General features: G+C 38.4%; 2 protein-coding genes across 16 annotated transcripts in view; both read left to right on the forward strand.

The window, feature by feature from the left end:
- DMXL1 (Dmx like 1) overlaps positions 1–12100 on the forward strand; it is an 86620-nt gene extending 74520 nt beyond the window's left edge. For 11 of the 14 annotated variants that reach the window (XM_087742640.1, XM_087742641.1, XM_087742654.1 and 8 more), the window contains 8 exons: positions 3159–3209; positions 3487–3547; positions 4116–4243; positions 4410–4502; positions 4972–5063; positions 5987–6039; positions 7788–8005; positions 8411–12100. In XM_087742640.1, the coding sequence (XP_087598766.1) occupies positions 3159–3209; positions 3487–3547; positions 4116–4243; positions 4410–4502; positions 4972–5063; positions 5987–6039; positions 7788–8005; positions 8411–8635 (921 nt within the window). In that variant the 3' untranslated portion in view covers positions 8636–12100. The remainder of the gene's footprint in view (positions 1–3158; positions 3210–3486; positions 3548–4115; positions 4244–4409; positions 4503–4971; positions 5064–5986; positions 6040–7787; positions 8006–8410) is intronic. The other 3 variants (XM_087742642.1, XM_087742643.1, XM_087742648.1) reach the window with 1 other exon arrangement.
- Positions 12101–13012: 912 nt separating this feature from the next.
- TNFAIP8 (TNF alpha induced protein 8) overlaps positions 13013–19903 on the forward strand; it is a 64068-nt gene continuing 57177 nt past the window's right edge. Inside the window, exon 1 of one of the 2 annotated variants that reach the window (XM_087741704.1) lies at positions 13013–13130. In XM_087741704.1, the coding sequence (XP_087597830.1) occupies position 13130 (1 nt within the window). In that variant the 5' untranslated portion in view covers positions 13013–13129. Of the gene's footprint in view, positions 13131–16973; positions 16993–19903 lie in introns of those variants that run through there. The other variant, XM_087741706.1, reaches the window with a different exon arrangement.

Below are 19903 nucleotides of genomic sequence, written 5' to 3' on the forward strand. Positions count from 1 at the left end.
TGGATAACTGAATGCATTAAGTCTTGTGACTTGACTGCACTTTGTGGTATTTAATAGCTCAGAGCAAGTCCATAAGTGGTGGCAGAATGAAAGAGCCACATGTTAATTTATATTGTAGTTGGTTTTTGAAAATATTGGATGGTTAGGAGGAGTAAATAAGGAATGAGCATTATAAGAATGATAATGTTATCCACATGTGGAAGTAATACCCATTATCACTTGTGCCAGTACCTACACCTGTCCTTTCTGTGTAGGAACTGCTGATCCTAGTTGCCTGTTTTGCAGCTCTGGTATCACAATCAGGTCTCTTCTGCAAGAATTCTTTGAATGACTTTGCCACTTTCTCCTCTCACTTCCATTTATATAGATATATACATATATATAGATTTTGAGTGTGTTTGTGTATTTCTCAACAAAGTAATTACATAATCTATTATTGTAAACTATTCTTACATGACTTTCTATTTTATATGTAGTAAAACTGTCTTACCTGAAGATATATGGCTATGCTTGTGTTGAATGCGTTTGCTGTTAAACTTTGGACCTAAATTTTGTTTGCGATACTGTTTGACTGTGGCAGAGTAGAGAACCAACCACAACGACACCTGCCCACTAGGGAGGGGAGACAAAGGTACTGAATGAAGGACAAAGTAAATGAAGGAAGATAGAGGGCTTCTTGGGAATAGTGTTACTGTGGAAGGACTCAAATCTGGAGTAAAACCAGCTTCACCGAATCTTTGTCGCAGCTATTTGTTACTTTGTTCCTTCAGATACTGCTTTCGATCCTTGTTCCCATCTTTGCTTTTCCATAATTTGCAGCCCATTTAGTAGATAGAGCCCACTGTTCTTTACCATTACCGGCTTTTCAGTCTTGTGGTCTTTGCTTCACTTCCATCAACAAGTGAAACTATTGGACTTGCGGTACTCAGGCAGTTAACGTTTTATTAGCTCTGAGGTTTTTTTGTTACTCTTCACTTTTTCCTGTTACGCAGTTCATACAAGGTAAGTAAGGAGGCTCACCAGCAGATCCTTCAGTACACTGTATTTACACAGTTCTTACAGGAGGTGTTTCTAAGAGAGCACTGAAGTAAATAGTGCATACTCTCAGCTTTGAAACTCAGGTAATGTTCAACAGCTTGTCTGCCAAACCAGTACAACTGACACCAATATTCACCAGTTTAATAACTGATGGGTCAGATTTTAAGCTTTTATATTCTTCAGTCCTACTGCATATTAGGCTCAAAGCACCCAACTCTCCAACAAAGCAATCAGTGTTCTAGCCATCAGCTGTTGTTAAGGGGGAACTGACAGAATCAAATGTCAGTTACATTGGTAATGAAAGTATTTGCATTTGATAATGATACTTGGCTTCTAAATCAGAGATGGTGCACCAGAAATTTATGTTAGCGTAGTCTTTCAAAAGCATGTTTCTGTAAGAGTGCATTTTTCCAAAGCATAATCCAGTAGGCGTCAGGAGATCATGATGCATGCTTATCTGTTGAATGAAGGAATATGATTTCCACTGACTTCTGGGTAAAAGTTAGTAGCCAGAAAACTTAACACAGCCCTTCATTTTGGTGAAGAAATAGAATGAACATGAATAATTTTTCTTTCACTTACACATAGAGATAAATTGTAAGTTTAGAGACCTAAGTGTTGCAATTATTTACTGATTGGTATATGCATTAATGTTTGAAGAATATCATCCTCTGTTGTCTTGTCCTAAATCTTATAATGTATATATTGTTCTATTCACCAGTGTTTTACCAAACCATTGAGCTTTTTCCCTTGTCATTTAAAGTACTTACATGAAAAAAAGGAAAATATGTATTTGAAAAATCTTATTTTTTGTCTTCAGGAAAGTGTTTTGAAATAAACTTGGGTAACCAAGAAGCATAAGGCTTTCTCTTCAACAAATAATAAAGCTTTGAGAATTGAAAGATCTAAATCTGCTTCCAAAATGTAATTAAGAGGATTGCAATTCCTCTGCTAATCCAAACCCCAGGAAATTTTAGCAAGAAAATCAATTATTTCCCTTCCAAGTGTTTTTCCTCCTTTTTGTTTGCAAACTGAAAATGTGGAGAACATTGCTTTTGAACTCTTTGGATCACATTTAGTAACGTGAAGCAAGAGCATGAACATGATTCTAAGTAAAAATTTGTAATTCATACGTTCTTCTAGTTGACACCCTGACATGATTGGAGGCCTGGGGAGAGTAGCATATTTAAAATACTTGATTCGCTATCTACTGTTTCAGAGACAAAGCAGTGGCAGAATACTATACAAAATCATAGCAGTTGAAAGTCACGGTTGGACTTGATGATCTTAAAGGTCTTTTGCAACCTAAATGATTCTGTGAAAGTAGTTCAGTGCCAGCTTGCTATTCATGTGTAGAAGTGGTAAGCTGCTGTGTTGAAAGTAAGTGCTCTGGCAACAAACTTTCATGTTATCATTTGAAGTTAACACCTGGAACAAATATAAACTTATGCCTTCTTCTCTCTCAAATGTTCAGTTAAATAATACATGCATAAACAAACTGAATCCAACAATTTTCTGAGGAAAGGCAGTCCTTAATGTATTCAGACACTTTTGAGGAGAACTAATCAGAAATAAAAGAATGAACACTTCACTTTGGCATACATTAATAGAAAGAAAAGAAGGGAAGAGACATGCAAGGAAAATACAAGTGCATTTCCCTGATGAAAAATCCCTACTGTTTCTTTCCAATAGTGGTATTGTGGGTTGGATTTATGATTTAATTAGATGGTGGGGTTTTATCTTAATTGTCTAATGTCTCCAGTCCTCTTCATATATTGAACTCTTCCCAGTTAGGAATTAAGCAACTAAGAAAAAGAGCATTCTTGGTCATGTGTTTTGCTTAAAGCAAAGTCTGGAATTTAGGAACACAAGTGCTGCTAAAAATCCATTGGATGTGTATTTGCAAAATTACAAACTCTTCTGAAGAATTTTTTTTTACCAGTTGCTGAGTATATTGCTTATTCTGGATGCCCACAAATAATCACTTTTCAGTCAATGACAATAAATTAACTAGAGTTGAAAATAAATATATTCCTTCCTATTTTTTACTTCTGTTAAAGTTTGTTTACCTCTTTCTTTCCATGCTTCTGCCTCTCTCTTGCTTATCTTACAATATTCAGGAATATTCCAATAAATTTAATGGAATCAGAAAGGAATTGGCAAGAAAAGAGGTAAGACTGCAGTCTAAGGAGTGTTTATATTTGGATCCATAAATCTCTGAAGCAAAAAGTTAATATTTACCTAGATGTATAAAGCTGCAAGAGTATTAACATCTACACTAGTCTTGGAAGAAACTGACTTCTGTCTGAATCTCTAAACCCAGTACTTGCTTTCAGTAGGAATTTTGATAGGAAACAACTCTCTGTGATTACTAATTATTCTACTTCAGTAAGTTTTTTGTTCAGTAGTATTGTTTAATTATTTTCTATTATTTTGTATATTAAACAGATGCTCAAGAAGGCTATTAATAACGTCAGAAGAATGGCTTCTCATCCAACATTACCATATTGTAAGTTTGGTTTTGTTAAAAAAAGACAAAAGTTATCTAAAGGTTATATATTTCCTTTTTGGCCCTGTTTCTTAGTATGTTGCTATTTTGTACTAGCATAGTATATGTTGTAAAAGTTGCTTATAAGCCCTATTTTACTGAAACTATTTTTCATTTACAAAAAAAAAAAAAAAAAACAGGGGATACAGAATAGCCTTTAGACACAGTGATATTTTTTCATACCAAAAAGTACTGTATTTCTGTTTTATTTGTGACTTGGATGAAAGAGAGTAGGAAAAAGATACATTATTATCTCTGAGTAAATAACTTGTATTTCAGTACCATCTAAATAGAGTTCTTAATTAAATAATGAGTAAGTACAGTTCAATAAAGTTTGAATAACACAAGTTTAAGTTTCAGTGGTACCAACTACTCCTACAGTATGCCAGGTATTATGGCACTTACTGTGGCACTAGTTGTTTTGAGGATGTTGTGAGCTGGTGTGAGATTTCTTAAGATTTTGGAAGAAACCTTCCTGCTCAGTTGCTACAACACCTGTGAAAAGTTATGTAAATATTCTCTGTTGCAGACCTGACAGGTGCTCAAGATGGTAGTGTAAGAATGTTTGAATGGGGTCATGCACAGCAAATCACATGTTTTCGGTCTGGTGGCAACTCAAGGGTAACTCGAATGAGATTCAATTACCAAGGAAATAAGGTAACTGACAGAATGTTACTGTACTTACCTTCTTCTCTTTCCCCTCTGCCCCCAATGTGTTTTTAAATTAGCAGAAACATCACATCTTCAAATATAGTTTCTCCAAATTGTGGATAATTTATCTGTAATACATACATATGTTTTTACAATTAATATCTTTTTTCAGTTTGGAATTGTTGATGCTGATGGATATATAAGTTTATATCAAACAAATTGGAAATGTTGCCCGCTTACTGGAACTTCACCTAAACCATATTTGGTAAGCTGAAAACTAAATTTGCTGCCGTAAGCTTGTGTTGCGCTCTCTTATTTCCTTTGCCCTTTAGAATAGTTAAGAGAGCAGGAATTGTGCTGATAACCAGTATTAATCAAGATTTAATAATATATTGTTGCCATCCTGTGATCTGTGTGACAGACAAGTTCTTAAATCCTAATCATACTTAGTAAGTTAGAGAGTAGAAAATGCAATGTTAGATCTGAAATAACTTCAATATTCTTTGCGACTTGTCAATAATTGTCAATTGTTAATTAATTGTGGATAGCACAGGACTGGAAAGTATACTTCTAGGAAAAATTAAGAGTATCAGAAGGCATACACATATCTTTATATCCTGTGTTCTTTAAGTTGCTTTTGAAACAGCTCACCTTTTTGAGGAAGTTCAAGATTTCATGCTTACACAAAATACATTTCTTTTTTAATTAATAATTTCTAAACTGCAATTTTTCAGACCTGGCAGTGTCATAACAAAACAGCCAATGACTTTGTTTTCATCAGTTCATCATCTTTGATAGCCACAGCAGGATTGTCTTCTGACAACAGGTAAGAACTGCTGTGTTAACACATAAAAATGAAGTGGTGCCATGTTTTCTCTCCTTCTTGCCCTCTCCCTGTTTTTTTAATGATTCTCCTTAACCAGTTTAAGAGCAATGTGTGTACTTCTGCTCGCTCTCTTTCTTTGTGGGAGAAAAGCAATGCTTGCAGCTAAATTCTATGTGCCTATTAAAGGAGGTTCCATAGGGAAGCACAAATCCTCTGTTCATGTTCCATATGAGGAAAAGTGGAGAGGGGAGGTACTGATCTCTCCTCCCTGGTATCCAGTGACAGGACATACGGGAATGGTTCAAAGCTGCATCAGGGGAGGTTCAGACTTGACATCAGGAAGCATTTCTTTACCGAGAGGGTGGTCAAACACTGGAACAGGCTTCCTAGAGAGGTGGTTGATGCCCCAAGCCTGTCAGTGTTGAAGAGGCATTTGGACAGTGCCCCTAATAACATGCTTTAGGTTTTGGTCAGCCCTGAATTGGTCAGGCAGTTGGACTGTATGATCATTGTAGGTCCCTTCCAACTGAAATATTCTGTTCTGTTCTATTTTATTCATATGAGCCTGTCTTAAATTATTTTTATAGACGTAGGGCGTAGCTCTTCATTTCACACTTACTTTAAGTTTTAATCAAGAAATAGCAAAAACTGCAAACATTCAGGTGAATTCAGCTACAAAAGATTGTAATCTCAATATGAATTCTTTATGAGAACAAGTCGTAGAATGATTGTGTAGAGGGCATGTTCTTGCAGTGTAGGTATAACTACGAAAGTAACTTGATGTCTGCTCAAAAGTAATCACTGGAAGTCTGTTCACAGTGCTTTTATGCCTGAAGCAATCTTTTTGAGGTTCAGATGACTTTTCAAGTGTTCAAAATACTTCAGAACACTTCTCACTGCATTAAAACATTTTTTTTCTACAGAAATATTTGTCTTTGGGATACTTTGGTTTCACCTACAAATACCTTGGTGCATGGTAAGTAAAATACAGCCAGGAAAATATCTGATCACCGTAAAAAATACATATGTGTGTGTCTGTCTGTATGGAAAAGTTATTGTGGGAAGTAATTTTAATATTAGCAGTAAAACATCCTTCACAGTCCTGTGTGAGTGCACCAGCAGGAACATAAAAACATATTCTTGAGAAATGACTTAGTGTTATATACAAATGATTGGTTTCATGGGCATGAGCACCTTCCTTTGCATACCATGTATCTTTTCACCACGAGTGCAACCCCTGACAGCCGGACATCTGTAATTTCTGTTCATTTTTAAAAGATTCTGAGCAACTCCTGCTTGCAGTGACAAGCATGTTAAGACAACAGCTATAACGCTGTCAAAACTACAGGTTTTAGCACAGTTATAAGATACATATTTGCAGGAAATGCATCCACACCCTTCAGTTCAAGGTTCCTATGGCTGTGTCTGTACTCCTAAATCAGAGAGGCCCCACTCAAAATTGATCAATTAAGCGTTAGACCAAATAATGGTACTACAAAGATAGCACTGGGCACTTGCAGATACATTATCTATTTAGAGCATATGAGAGGACATGCTTTTTATGAACTGTTGCCTCTGTGAAAATCCTATCCTCAGAGAAGCCGCAATTATAAAACTGTTCTCTGAAGGTATGTATATGAATAAACGCACCAAGTTTTCTAGAATATATTAATTGTTTTTTTATGAATATATTGAACAAAGAGATGCACAAATAAGATCTCATAATTATATAGTAATTTTCAGAGTTGAACTAAAAGATGAACTTACTGCTATATTTGTAAAGTAGTGCATTTTTGCTTTCAAAGATTGTCCAGTTCTATGACACTTCTATGTATTATGCCAAATATCGTGGAATGTTTTAAATTATTTCTCTGTGTGTGTGTATAGATTATCTACACACAGTATCACAAAAATGCTTAAGAAGAATTATTCCTATAAGTATGCTTTCTGAAATGTAATAAGTACTTCGCGGGGTTTCATTAACTTTATTACTAATATTTTGTTGCAGTGGAAAGAAATATATTTCAATGTCTGAAATACAGAATTAGGCTCAGAGAGAGCTCCTTGTAATTAAAATGTGGTGAATGCTTAAGTGTATGTGTGAGACGTGTCAAATTTCTAGAAGTAAATTTAGAGAGCCCTTTGAACTACAAGTACAATATACTACATGCCACGTGTTAGGATTCATAGCGTCTAGTCTCAAACATACTGAGCTTTGTTCTGGTAATTGTAATCTTCTTTCACTTCCCCCACTCATTTGGGGGAGTAGACATATCCACACAAATGTGAAAAGCAGCAAATTAAAAGTAAAACAACCAATGGAAACTTACAAGATATTTGGGTAAGTAATTTAGGAGGACATTTCTTATGGGAAACATATGCCTTAAAATAGCAAGCATTAGAGAGTCTGAAAGGAATCTGTTTCTGGTCAAGGCTTAATAGTTTGTGATCACACAGGAATAGACAGAAGGATATAATTTTTTTTTTCATACAGATAGTAACTGCTTAATTTAAGAATACTGCAACTTCAGGATGCCTGATGTGAACTTGGGTTTACATATGTATGGTACTGCAGTAAATGGTTGTGGTCAATTGGATTACAGCATCAAAGTCACTGTTGCTACTGTCTTGAACCATTAGAGGTTAATGGAAAATTAAAGTTACTACTGTAAAATTGAAGTTGGTACTATGTGTTTATTTAAACTACTTTGCTTTGGCTTTCAGCTTTTATCTGTCATGATAGTGGAGCAACTGTGCTAGCATACGCTCCAAAACATCAGCTGTTGTTATCTGGAGGCAGAAAAGGCTTTACATGTATAATTGATCTTCGCCAAAAACAGCAGCAACAGTTACTCCAGAGTCATGATTCTCCAGTCAAAGCAATTGCTGTTGATCCTACAGAAGAGTATTTTGTCACAGGATCTGCTGAAGGCAACATAAAGGTATTAATGAGGGGGAGGGAGCAGAGAGATGAAGATGGTGGTGATGTGTAAATTCAAAAAGAATCTTGCATAGGTGTGGAATAATTAGATATGTCATACGTTCTGCATTTGTTCTCAACCCTGACTTTCACATTTACTAATTTAATTAAGAAATGCTATTCTTACCTTGCAGTCCTCCTTTTAGTTAGTCTTGCGTTAGTCCCTCTATATATTCCTTATTATAGAAAATAAATATTAATGTTCTATAACTGTGTCATTACAGATTGTTACATAGCTTTTCTTTTACAGTTAGTGTCAGAAAATGAATGCAAAATATAGTCCAATTTCTCCATGACTCATTACTGGTGAATTTTAAGATCATGGTAATTACCCTTATAAGAGATTGGTGTTTTGATGCTTTTTCAGGTATGGAGTCTGTCTACGTTTAATCTTCTTCACACTTTCATCAATGAGCATGCTCGACAGTCTCTCTTCAGAAACATTGGGACGGGAGTCATGCAAATTGAGACAGGACCAGCAAATCACATATTCTCCTGTGGTGCTGATGGAACAGTAAAGATGAGAATCTTGCCCGATAGATTCAGCCCTTTAAATGATGTGTTAAAAAATGATGTGAAATTTATGATCTAATATTTTTCTCAGAACAGTGTATAATATTCCCCTTCTGCCATCCCTAAAAATATTTTTCCTGGAACTAGCCAACAAAGCAGATACACAATGATAGCTTGTGCCACAAGGATGTTTGGGTTTCTTTTTTTTTCCTGCTGTCCCATGCCGTACCCCGCCCCACCTCAATATTTATTACCTGGAGCTTTTAGTCCCTGATGCACTGATGCCTTAAAGATTTTAACAAGGTCCTTCAGATTTTGATCATTGCCTAAAACAATAGCTGTACATTACTCCATATTATATACTTATAACATTATTAAGATGTTGCTGAAGTGGTTTACTCTTCCTTTTGAGGTAGTTGTGCTCCCACCTGGAGTGTACCATCTGGACATGGCCTCTGCTTATATTCAACATCTGGCCGCCTTCTAAGATCAGGTCCGTCCAGATGGAAACCTTAAATAATGTTACTCTTTCACTGTGGCAACCATAACTGTCTCTCTTCTCAACTATAAAAATTGATACCTATGTGTAGAAGAGAAACAAAGCCTGTATGAGCCTCCTGCCCATGCAAGCACTCATATAATAAGCCACTGTCTGTCTCCATTCCTGGAATCCAGGCTGTTTACCTCTCTAACTTGCCTGATCTCCTTCCTCTGACCTAGGGTATAAGAAACTGAAGGATGTTCTGTAACTTGTCTTCTGTTCTATAGCTTGAATCGCTGCCATCAGGATGGCAGGCTTACCTTTTAAAAAGAAATATATTTTTAACCCTGAACACTCCCTTTACAAAAATATGTAAATATTAATGGATATCTTCCTAGTAAAATAGTCAAGATTATGTGTGAAACTTTCGTCTTGATCAAAAAGAAACAGGAAGATACTGCTTTAGGATATGGCACTAGAATTTCTTCAAAGAATATTTATTTACATGTCTGTAGAGGAAAAAAAAACTAATTTATTTTTACATTTTTTCCAGTAAGACTTTTATTTAGCCCAAAGATACTCAGTTCATTCTTAGCACTTATGTTCTTGTTTGTCTGCTTTTCCTAAGTACCTTAAAAAAGGAAAAAGGAAAAAAGTTCAACAGCAAAGTACTTTAATACTGTCAGTCTTTGTACTTATGTTTACATCTGGTGTAAAATGAAAGAAAAAAATTTTGAAAAGGATAGATGGATTTTTTTTTTTGCCAAAATATTAAACTGCATAACTTAATGTTTGACCAAATTATTAATGCAGAAAGCCTTTACGTTTTTTTTTAGTCAGCTAAAAACTGTTTCTGTAAGTGTTCTGATTTATTTTTTCTGACTTGAGAGCTTGACAAAGGTTTAATTTGTAAATTAGATGTGAGGCTGGATTACTTGAATGCCAATGGTGTACTTTTTGCTAAAAGATATTTTGTGAAATATAGCACCAAGATATTAACTGTAAAATAAACTTGTCAAATTAGGAACTATGGGGATACATAAAGCATAGCAGAAATGAAGGGCTTGTAAAATGAACTTTGTAACATTCTCAGGATGCTTTTATCTTAAGAATATAAAATTGTTTAAAAAGATTTTGTAAAATTAAGGTCATTTTAAATGTATGTTTCGCAAGTTGCAGTGCAAACACTATGAAGGTTTTTATGCACATAACCTGAATTTTCAAATTGTGCAATAAAAAGAATGTGAATATTTTGCCATGAAGAAACATGTGACAGCATTTCAGACTGGTACAGCTGTTCAGTGATTCAATTGTAATTGTTCTTCCACAACACTTATAGATTGGAATCAAAATTGATATCAAAACAGTTTAAGTACAGTGATGGACCAGAAAAGTGACTGACTAAAAGTGACACCACCTTACAAAACAGACTTGCCCAATGCGTCTGTCATCTGCTCAGTGACTGAGTTTCTAATATTCCTTATTCTCATGAAAAAGAAGGAAAACAATGGAGTTAACAGTAGCACACTCCTTGAGAATCAACTGAAACCCTGACTTTGTAGCTGCTTAAATACATGCATTAGTTTTATGCATCCACTGAACTAACACAATTTCGTTCAGAAAAGGAAAAATGTGCAAAAATCATGGCAACATTATATAATGATGTTCTTGATGTTTTGTCATTAAATATTGGTATCTCATTAGCTTTAATATTTCAAGCTCAGTTTATTGTACTGGCAATCATGAAAAGCTGTCTTATCATCTGCAAACTGAGCAGATTTTGTATGTAATTTGCCAAGACATACAATGTTGTCATTTTTCTGAGTAGAGCTGCACTATGAATAATCCTGGCAAACTTACGCTTTTACCAGAACAGTACTGACTGTGAGCAGGCATTTTCAATAATGTTTATAGTTACCATAAGCTACTCTCAAAACTAAATTATGTAAAATCACAATGTATTTGCCACACCTTCATAATCTTTACAATAAATCCTGCAGAAACTCAACCTTCTACAATTCCATGTTGCTGCTACTTCATTTACAAATCAGTTGTTTGCTTGTATAATGTTCATTGATGTTTAACAATTATTGTAAGTCAAATTATCCATAGCTTTCTTGTAATGATGGAATCAAAATGAGTTAACTTCTGTTGTATCTGAAACTTTTAAAGGGACACTCTCAACTTTTAAATCTAGTCATTGGGGAAAAACTGAACTCAGAACTCTTCCAGCTGTTGCCCTTAATAACTTCCACTGAATTTTGTCCTCCAGCAGTTAATGCTTTCTTCCTGTTGCTATGCAAGTTACTCAAACAGAAGGGTAATAGTGGCTACCCAGCGTTCTGTGCTTGAAGTAGCCACGTGCACAAACTGAACTTAAAATTTGTATTTGCCAGTGCTTAATCAATAATTCTGCACCCAGACAAAATAACTTAGCTTGTAGTTGATAATGTCCCTTCTAAATATCATAGACTAGCAGTTGTGACTTGTGTTTGTCTATGTAGCAATACACAATGCAATCGGAGTGTGTCATTCTTGTGATTCAGTTACCTCAAACCGATACACGATCTGAGTTCTTTACTATTACTTTAGTAACTTGTGAGAGTTAAAACTGGCCATCTGGGTACTTAAACTGGCTTGCTGTGTGACTTTTAACCAGCAAATTCTCAGCTGACAGCTGATGTTGCAGGATGTTTATGGAGAAAGATGGAGAGTGGAATAGATGCAGATTTTGTACCACACTGCTGTGGCACAAGGTGAGCTTATACGTATAATGTTCTGCGTTTTAGGAACCTTGCTACCAGTTACAGGAAATAAACTGTTGAGATATCGTGCATTAGGTACCACTCCCTTCCTCTTAAGAGCACCCAGTGTTAGATTAGTTGCAATAGGTATGAAAAAAGCAACAGTGATTAAAAAGAAATAAGCTTGGAGACTATATGTTCTCCAAGGTAATTTTTTCAGATGTTTATTTTTACTAAAAATAGCAAAACCAACTCTAATGGCAGGTTCAGCACACTGATCAAACTACTTTCTATAAAATAAAGATATTGATTAACCAAGTTTCTTGGTGTTTCTTATTCCTCCCCAGTTCTAGCTCCAAAATCTGCATGGTTTTGATCTTTCTCCTTTCCTGTCGTTTTTTTTTTTTTTTTTTTTTTTTGGTCTTAGCTTTTCATGCCTTAGCTTTCCTTGTATTAGCTTTTTAATGTTTTGGGGGGTTTTGTTAGTGGTTTGTTTTTTTTTTTTTTAACTATCAGCTGTGATCACTTCTAAGTAATTTCTCAGTGGAAAGAGGCTGATGTGCTGATGGTGCTTTCTGTCATTTTCTTCCACAACTAACTTTTTTTTTAACTCCTTGTCTGTTTCGTTTAAGCTTGAAAGCTTGTGAAGGTCTTGGGGAACTCCACCTCTCTACTTTTCCTACCCCTAGACAAGACACAAAGATGAGTGCCCCTGCTTTAGTTGTACATTAGGCAGCACGCTGCTGCCAAAATTAAGAGCACCTCAACATGCAGCTCAGTAGAACGAAAAAAGAGTTTTACTTGGGGTTTGTCCTTGCGGTAACGGGTGGCAAAGAAAAGATGTACCCTAACATCTGGGACCGAGACCGTGCCCTAACATCTGGGACGGAGACCGTGATGTCCTTTGCGGGCGTGTTGAGCCCCCTCTTCTCCAGCTGGTGTTTTCCTCTCTGCGTGCCCGGGGAAGGCGATCTGGCCGAAGCGCCTCCCGCTGTGCCCGTCTGCCTGCCGCCCCCTCGCCCCGCGGCTGTGCGAGCTGCTCGCCCGGGTGAGAGGCGGCGGCGGAAGCTTGAGCGGGACTGAGGACGGGCGGGCGGGCCCCGCCTGGGGCAGGCGCTGCCGGCCGCGGGGGGCTGCCCGCCCCGGCCCTCCCCTCCCCTCCCCTCCCGCCCCGGGACGAGCGGCGGGCAGGGCCGCCCCTCTCCCGCCCGCCAGGGCCGCGCCCCGCCCCGCGGCGCAGGGAGCCGGGGTTGCCTTCGCCGCGCCCGCACCGCCTCGGCAGCGCCGCTCCCGCCGCTCCCGCCGCCAGCCCCGAGGAGGCGCCGCCGCCCCCGCCCCGCGCCCACACAGTAAGTGCCGCGGCTCCGCGGCGCGGGGTCCTGCTCCCGCCGCGCCGGGCAGCCCCGTCCCCTGCGGGGAGCGGGAGAGGGCAGGGGCCCCGCCGCGGTAGGGCGGGCCCGCGCCCGGCGGCGCCTCAGCGGCGTGGCGGGCTGGGGCCTGGAAGCCCGGCGGTGCCCCGGCAGCTTCCCCGCCGAGGGGGCGGCCGTGGGGGCCTGTCTGCCCGGCGGCTGCAGGTGGCGGAACCCGGGGCGGCGCTGGGAGAGCAGAGCTGGGCTCCCGGCGCCGCCCGGAGTTACTCGGGTTTCGGCATGGGGGGCGAAATGCGGGGGCCGGGGCGGAACTCGGGAAGCCCCCGCGGGGCCGGGGCGGGGGCGCGTCGCTGCCGCCTCCTGCCCCGGCGGCTCTCGGCGCTGCGGAGCCCCGCAGCGCCTCGGAGCGGCTCTCCGGGTGGGAGCTGCCCAAAACGGCTCACGTTGAGAGTTTCATCGCGCAAAAACGTATTTGGGTGAAAGCTGTACAGGGGTTTCTGTTCGGGGAAACCTGACTGCCCATCTTCCTTCCGCCGCTCTTCCCGGGCGGTGGGGCAGTTTTCTGCTTTGTTCAGAAATACTCCTGCCTTCGCCCGGAGGGAGCCGTCGCCCGCCTCAGGGTGTGCTTGAGCGCCCACAGAACACATCTGCCGCTCCTCGGGCAGGGGCAGCAAGTGTGGCAGCGCAGCTGAAGTCTGCGTGGTGCTGGTAAAAGACAAACTTTTCTGAGATACACGAGTTTGCTTTTGAAATACTACTAGCAAAAATTCTGCCGGTAAAATTAGTTTGTATCTTATTTGCATACTGCTAATTAAATGAGAGAGATCACGGTTCAGTGTGGGCTTTTCCTTTTTAGAAACCTGGATGGTCAGACTTCCCACGCTGGAGGTCTGTGTGTCTCCAGAGGTGCACGTTTGCCATCTTACTTGACCACACATATGCACTGGTAAAGCAAAATGCAGTCCAAATGATGTTTCACTCTGCATGTGTCTTGTTTCGGTTATGCTCATTTGCAAATTATTTTGCATAACTGAGTAGCGAAACTACTCGTGTTACAAACTGCCCGGTCAAAACTTCTCCGAGCAGTCGGGTACGCCAGATGAGGAGCTGTTGGTTGCACTCGCTGGCTGGGTTGACTGCTGCCAGCTCTGCTTATCTGTTGTCAGCTCTAAATAGGAAATTTGCTTTGAAAGAGCGCTGATAGCAGAGTGCTTGCAGCCCGTGCGACAGCAGAGGAGCCTTTCGGTTGCCACAGACCACAGGTCTGGCCTGAAAAGTGTCGCTGACCTGAACCTGACCGCTCGTGGGCATTACTGGGAGATCCAGAGCTACTGTTCTTCACTGGCAGACCCAAGGCGGGGGTTTCAGGGGCAGCACAGGTCAGGCTGTGTCATATCTGTAAAGGCAGCGTGCCTAGACGGAGTCCTGATCCTGCATGCTGTTCCTGTTCCCATGGTGGGAAGCGTCTTAGATGAGATGGATGTTGCTGAGAAACACAGGACAAGCCATCGCTGCTGTATTGCTTATAACTTTTCCATTTAATGGCTTTTGGTGGGAATCTATTTCTTTGTGGTGGAAGTTTCTGACTATTATTTCTACTTTGCAGTGATTAATAAGCATTTTAGTAAACTTTGGAGACAGTGCAAGTCTGAGCTATTTTAACTTGAGATTACGCGGAATGCATTCCTATCCTCATCATGCTACTTACATTGTTGCCATGTATTAATAGTGCAAAAACGTAACATCATGTGTTTGCAGACCTCAGAGTTTTAACTTAAATAAACAAGCACATGATGCCTGTACTGCATGTTACATAAACAGGATACATTTTTACCTTAACCTCATTTAAAATATGATAATGAGGAGAAGAAAAAAACATCCTCAAGGGAATGAGCTACTTGGGTGTTAGCAGAAGGTGTTTGGATGTTCCTTGCTGCTTCATCCCAGCAGTCTATTTTCTAAGAGGCGGGAATCATCTGCTGTCTGTCAAATAAACCGCATAAAAGTTTCCTGAGGCTTTAAACAGGAATTGGTAGGGGGGAAAAAATCCAGAGAGGAAGTTTTGCAGTGGAAGGAGGTCTAAGGCCTTTATTTGGAAGACAAAATTCATTCAACTTGGAACACGCTTAGAAGCAGGAAGGAGGAACTAAAATGTTCTAGTACATCTACGTACTTATTTTTATTTAACCTGGATGCAAATTTCACATGGAATATTATCAAAATAAAAGTTATGGAACAGATCTTTGCAGGAGCACAAAACGCTAAGGCTTAAATTGAAGTCACTCGCTTTTTACCCTGACAACAGGAAGCTGCTCATTTCTATTAAATAGTAACTAGCCTAATCTCACTAAACCTAGATTTCAGTGTACTTTGTGGCTTAATTTGCCTGTTTTGAGTTTTCTTTAAGTACTTGCTACTGGGTAAAGAATAATAATTGCTACTGCAAATGGCTGAAGAAATAATCAAGTGGTTGAGAAATCTCAACCTTGGTCAACTTCTTATTTCAGTATGTCAAGACGAGTCCTCCAAGTGATGGACAACAAAAGGCCTAATAATCTTTAAAGCGGATAATGCATCCCTACAGATTATTTTTATACAAATAACAAAAGTACCGAGTAGCGAAGTATGGTATGTAAACAGTAGCTGATTCAAGAGAAGTTACATCTTTATGATGAATTTTCTTCCAGGTTACAGATGTTCACTCTTAAGTTTACCTTTTAAAAGAGGTTTTGGCCTAGAATTCTCCTTTCTTTTTTTTTTTTTTTTTTAGTTAATTCTTATACACGAACAGTAAAAAGATAAAAAGGAAAAAAAAAATGTTACCAAGTGATATTTGTCATGATCTTAACATTGGATATATCCACTTAAATTACCTGCTTAATTGAAATGGTTGGTAGTATGTTTTCCATAGTTTTTACTTTATTGATTACCTTCTAGCAGCTTTGACTACTGGGTAAATCTGGGAAAATTTAGTTTATAGCTTCTTACATCACTGAGATATAATACAAGGCATTTGTACTGTACTTTGCTTCCTTTCTTTTTTTCTTTTTCATCCTTTGTAGGTACGTTTCTTGCCATTTCATGTATTTTCCCACCTTTAGGTAGAGCATTCAAACTGACAAATTTCTTATGCTTTGTTTAAATTAGGTTTTGTGGATCAGATTGATCTGATGAACAAAACAAAATTTAACTGAAAATTAAGTATATAGGAAGACTTTTCTCACAGGGAAAGTATACGTTTTATACAGTATATCTTGCATAAGCATCAAGACATAATCAAATGATATGCATATCAATTTAAAAAATTCTAGTGTTCTTGTCTGTTGTTTGGAGTATCGATACCCACAATGTGGTGCTCCAGGAGCTGACGATTTAATGGCAAAGTAACTTAGGGACTTTTTAGTGTTGGTTTGGGGGTTTTTTGTGCCTATATGCTCATGCTCACAGCCATGAGCAGCCATGTTGTCTATTTGATCTGTAATAGAAACATTTGCAACATTTTTCAACTGGGATGTAGCAAAAAATCTAGTCCTCTTTATTTGAGAGTGGCTTCATAATCAAAGAAAGTGAGTATGGCTTGAAATGAGTTACTTTTATTTTTTTCCCTTATGCCTCCAGCATCTTCAGATCATAAGATGCAGAATAAATGCTTTGTGTGGTCAAGTAGAAGTTAAGATGGCATTTTGTCAGTTAAGCAAGTGAGCAAGAATTTTTACTTGGCATTTTTACACTCTCTTTCTCAAGTAATGCTTTGCTCAAACCAGAATTTCCTCTTTTAACTTGAAGACAGACTGACCTCACCCCGCACTGAGAAGTGTGAGCTCTGTGGCCTGAGACTGAGGTATGTAATTTGCAGAGCACTAGCACGTGCCCATTTCTTTAGCATTTCTAACAAGTCTCCAGGAAGGGGAAGAGTACAGAATACATGATTTAAATTAAAAGCTTACAATCATGTGTATAAGGTGCTGTTTTCTGAACTGATCGTTGGCACTATCGCTTGGAGCCAAAACATCACTTCTTTCTTTTTCTTTATTTCACTGTGGTGGTTCCTGGGATCTCTGCAGCAGCCTTGAATTTAGTAAGGCAGGTGTGTGAGACAGAGTACCAAATAAAACACATACCCTTTAAATGATGCAAGTAAAAGCTATTCCTTAATTTCAATTCTGCTTTTGTTTAGAAACCCAGATGGTGAAAAGTAAGTGTCTCATGTCTTGAGCAAACCTTACAGGGACTTCAGAGGTGTTACATGCCTTTTACATGATAAAACCATTAGTTGGCATTGGTAAGTTAATAAGAGGTATGTTGAGGACTAAGTCCAGAAGATATCAGTACCAAAATCTGCATTTCTTTCAATGCTTTCTCATTAACTAAAAGAGTATCTCCTAATAGGTGAATTTTAGTATTAAATATGCCTGGCTTAATCCAAGATTTCATTTTTCTTCCAGAAATAGGGTTGGGTGTTTTTAAGTATCTCCGTGAAGATGAATTTCCCTTTGCTTTCTAGCTGAATTAAGTTGTTTTGGACCCAATTTCCATATAGCAGTGTCGGCCACTTCCAATTTGATGAGTAGTACTGAGCTATGAAAAGTATGTTGGCATTACTGCAGGATATCGTACTTGCCTGAAGAACTTATTTTGCCTGTAAGTAAAGCTGAAGTTCTGGAAGTTAATCTGGAAATCCTGAAAAAAAAGATAGTAAAAGTAGGTTTCAGGTGATGAGAAGTGTTCTCTGCCAGAAGTCTGTTGGGTGGGTGTGCTAGCGGGCACTCCGGGCGTAAATATATTGCTGCTGTCACTCCATCCTAAAAGAAACAAAACCTTAACTTCCTGCTTTCGCCAGTTCTGCAGAAACCTAAGACATAACCAAGTCATTGGTGTCACTGGACATAAATAGTGAAATGCTCCTAAAATATGATTCAACTTTTTTGTTTCAATGTCCGAAGTAAATAACTGCCTCTTGACTTACTGAAAGCGTTCTAGTGTTATTTTCATATAAATAGTTATGAAGGGATTTTTGGTGCTGCTTTTGCTTTGAGGCACACAGAGGAAGTTGCAGCTCTGTTAATTGCTATTAATAAAGCATCACCATTTCATACAAAGCAGTCAGTTTTTAGAGCTCTCTCTGGTATATTGTGGTTAACTAATACAAAATACATACCTAAACCATACCTTCATCTTTCCCAAATAATTTTGTAGATTTTTGGATTGTTTAGATAATGTGGTTTCAGAATGTTGTAGAGAAATACTAGTTGGTACCGGAAGGTACCTGTGATTTTCTGACTCATCTGCTGCAGAAGGTATTCTCCACGTGGTGAGTATGCACAGGCATAAAAACCCTAGATAAGGTAAGTTTAGTTAAATAGCCTGTAATTAAGCCCTGATTGTTGAGTGAATTTAGAGTATTCATAATTAGATATGTGTTTACTTGTGATATCCTTCCACTTTCTAGTAGAAAAGTATTTGTTTTGTATATTTGCTTAGCCCATTTTCTTTAGTGTATTAAAGTAATTTTCAAGTCCTGTGGAGGAACCTTTGTCCAACTTCAGCTTATCCCACATCCCTCCTTCTCAGTTGGGAACACAAACTCTGCATTTTATCAGCTGCATTTCAGCTGAATTTTGTATTTCATGCTTCTTTACCAGATGAAACAAAAATAAAAAAAAATTGTTCAGCAAGTATTTTTTTTAAAAAAAATTCTAGATCATCTTCAAGTTTTATAGTCAATAAATGTTGATATTAAGATTTTATCGAATCCTGCTGTATACAGTACTGTCTTTATGACTACTAACTGCAGAATTGTTTTATTTAAAAAAAAACTCCCCTTCTGAGGATACCTTGCCAACTTACTTGGAACTTTATGTCCTTGATATATTTTAATTTTTGAGTTTATATTAAGGAAAATAATTTGCTACTGTTGGGCCTCCAACTTGTAGTGTTTGGGATTCCAGACATAAAACTTGTCTCTCAAGTAGTCTAGACTTGTTCTTATTTATGATATTGCTAGCACTTTCAGCTGTGTTATCTTTTTGGCGTGACTGGAATGATTTTGTGAACAGCTGGGGGGGGTTTAGTGGCATGTGGAACTTAATTATGCTTTTTATGAGATTAAAAAGTAGAAGCCTTTTGCATAAGATACAGGGAAGAAAAGAAGAATGTAAATAGAGGGTAGAGCAACAGAGACGAAGCTGAGCTCATTTTAGGAGCCTTAAAGTTTGCTTAGCTATCCAAAACTTTGCACGTCAAGTTAGAAGAAAGCAGTTGATAACCTTTAACTGTTTAGTTATGGCTATTATTACAGTAAAATATGGAATAATACACCTCAAGGACTTTTTGTACCTGTGCTATTCTTGAAATTTTTGTGTAACAAAAATCATCAATACTTTTTTCTGTAACAAAATCGAGAAGCTGTGTTGTTTTATTTTAATGTTAACCTTCTGACGCAAACCGACTCTTGCAGAGAGCTAAAGGACAGATCTGCATTGGTGGGATGACAAGTTTAATATTTAATATTACCCCTTCCATAACTTCTTATAAGTTAATAAAAGCAATTATGTAAAATACATGAGGTTCATTTGTAGGGATATCTCCTGCTGAAGTCTCAAGTGGATTCAGGATGAGTGTAGCAAGAGTTTTTCTCAACATCTTCCAGCAGTTTCAGAATAATTTAAACATACTGAGGGGAAGCTATTGATTTTACTCTGTTTGACTACAGTTTTCTTTTCTCGTATCACTGAGTAGTATTTAGTGTTAAT

This window comes from Nipponia nippon, unplaced genomic scaffold, assembly GCF_047370975.1.
Source record: "Nipponia nippon isolate SJK-2023a ecotype South Korea unplaced genomic scaffold, ASM4737097v1 scaffold_8, whole genome shotgun sequence".
NCBI classification, from domain to species: Eukaryota; Metazoa; Chordata; class Aves; order Pelecaniformes; family Threskiornithidae; genus Nipponia; species Nipponia nippon.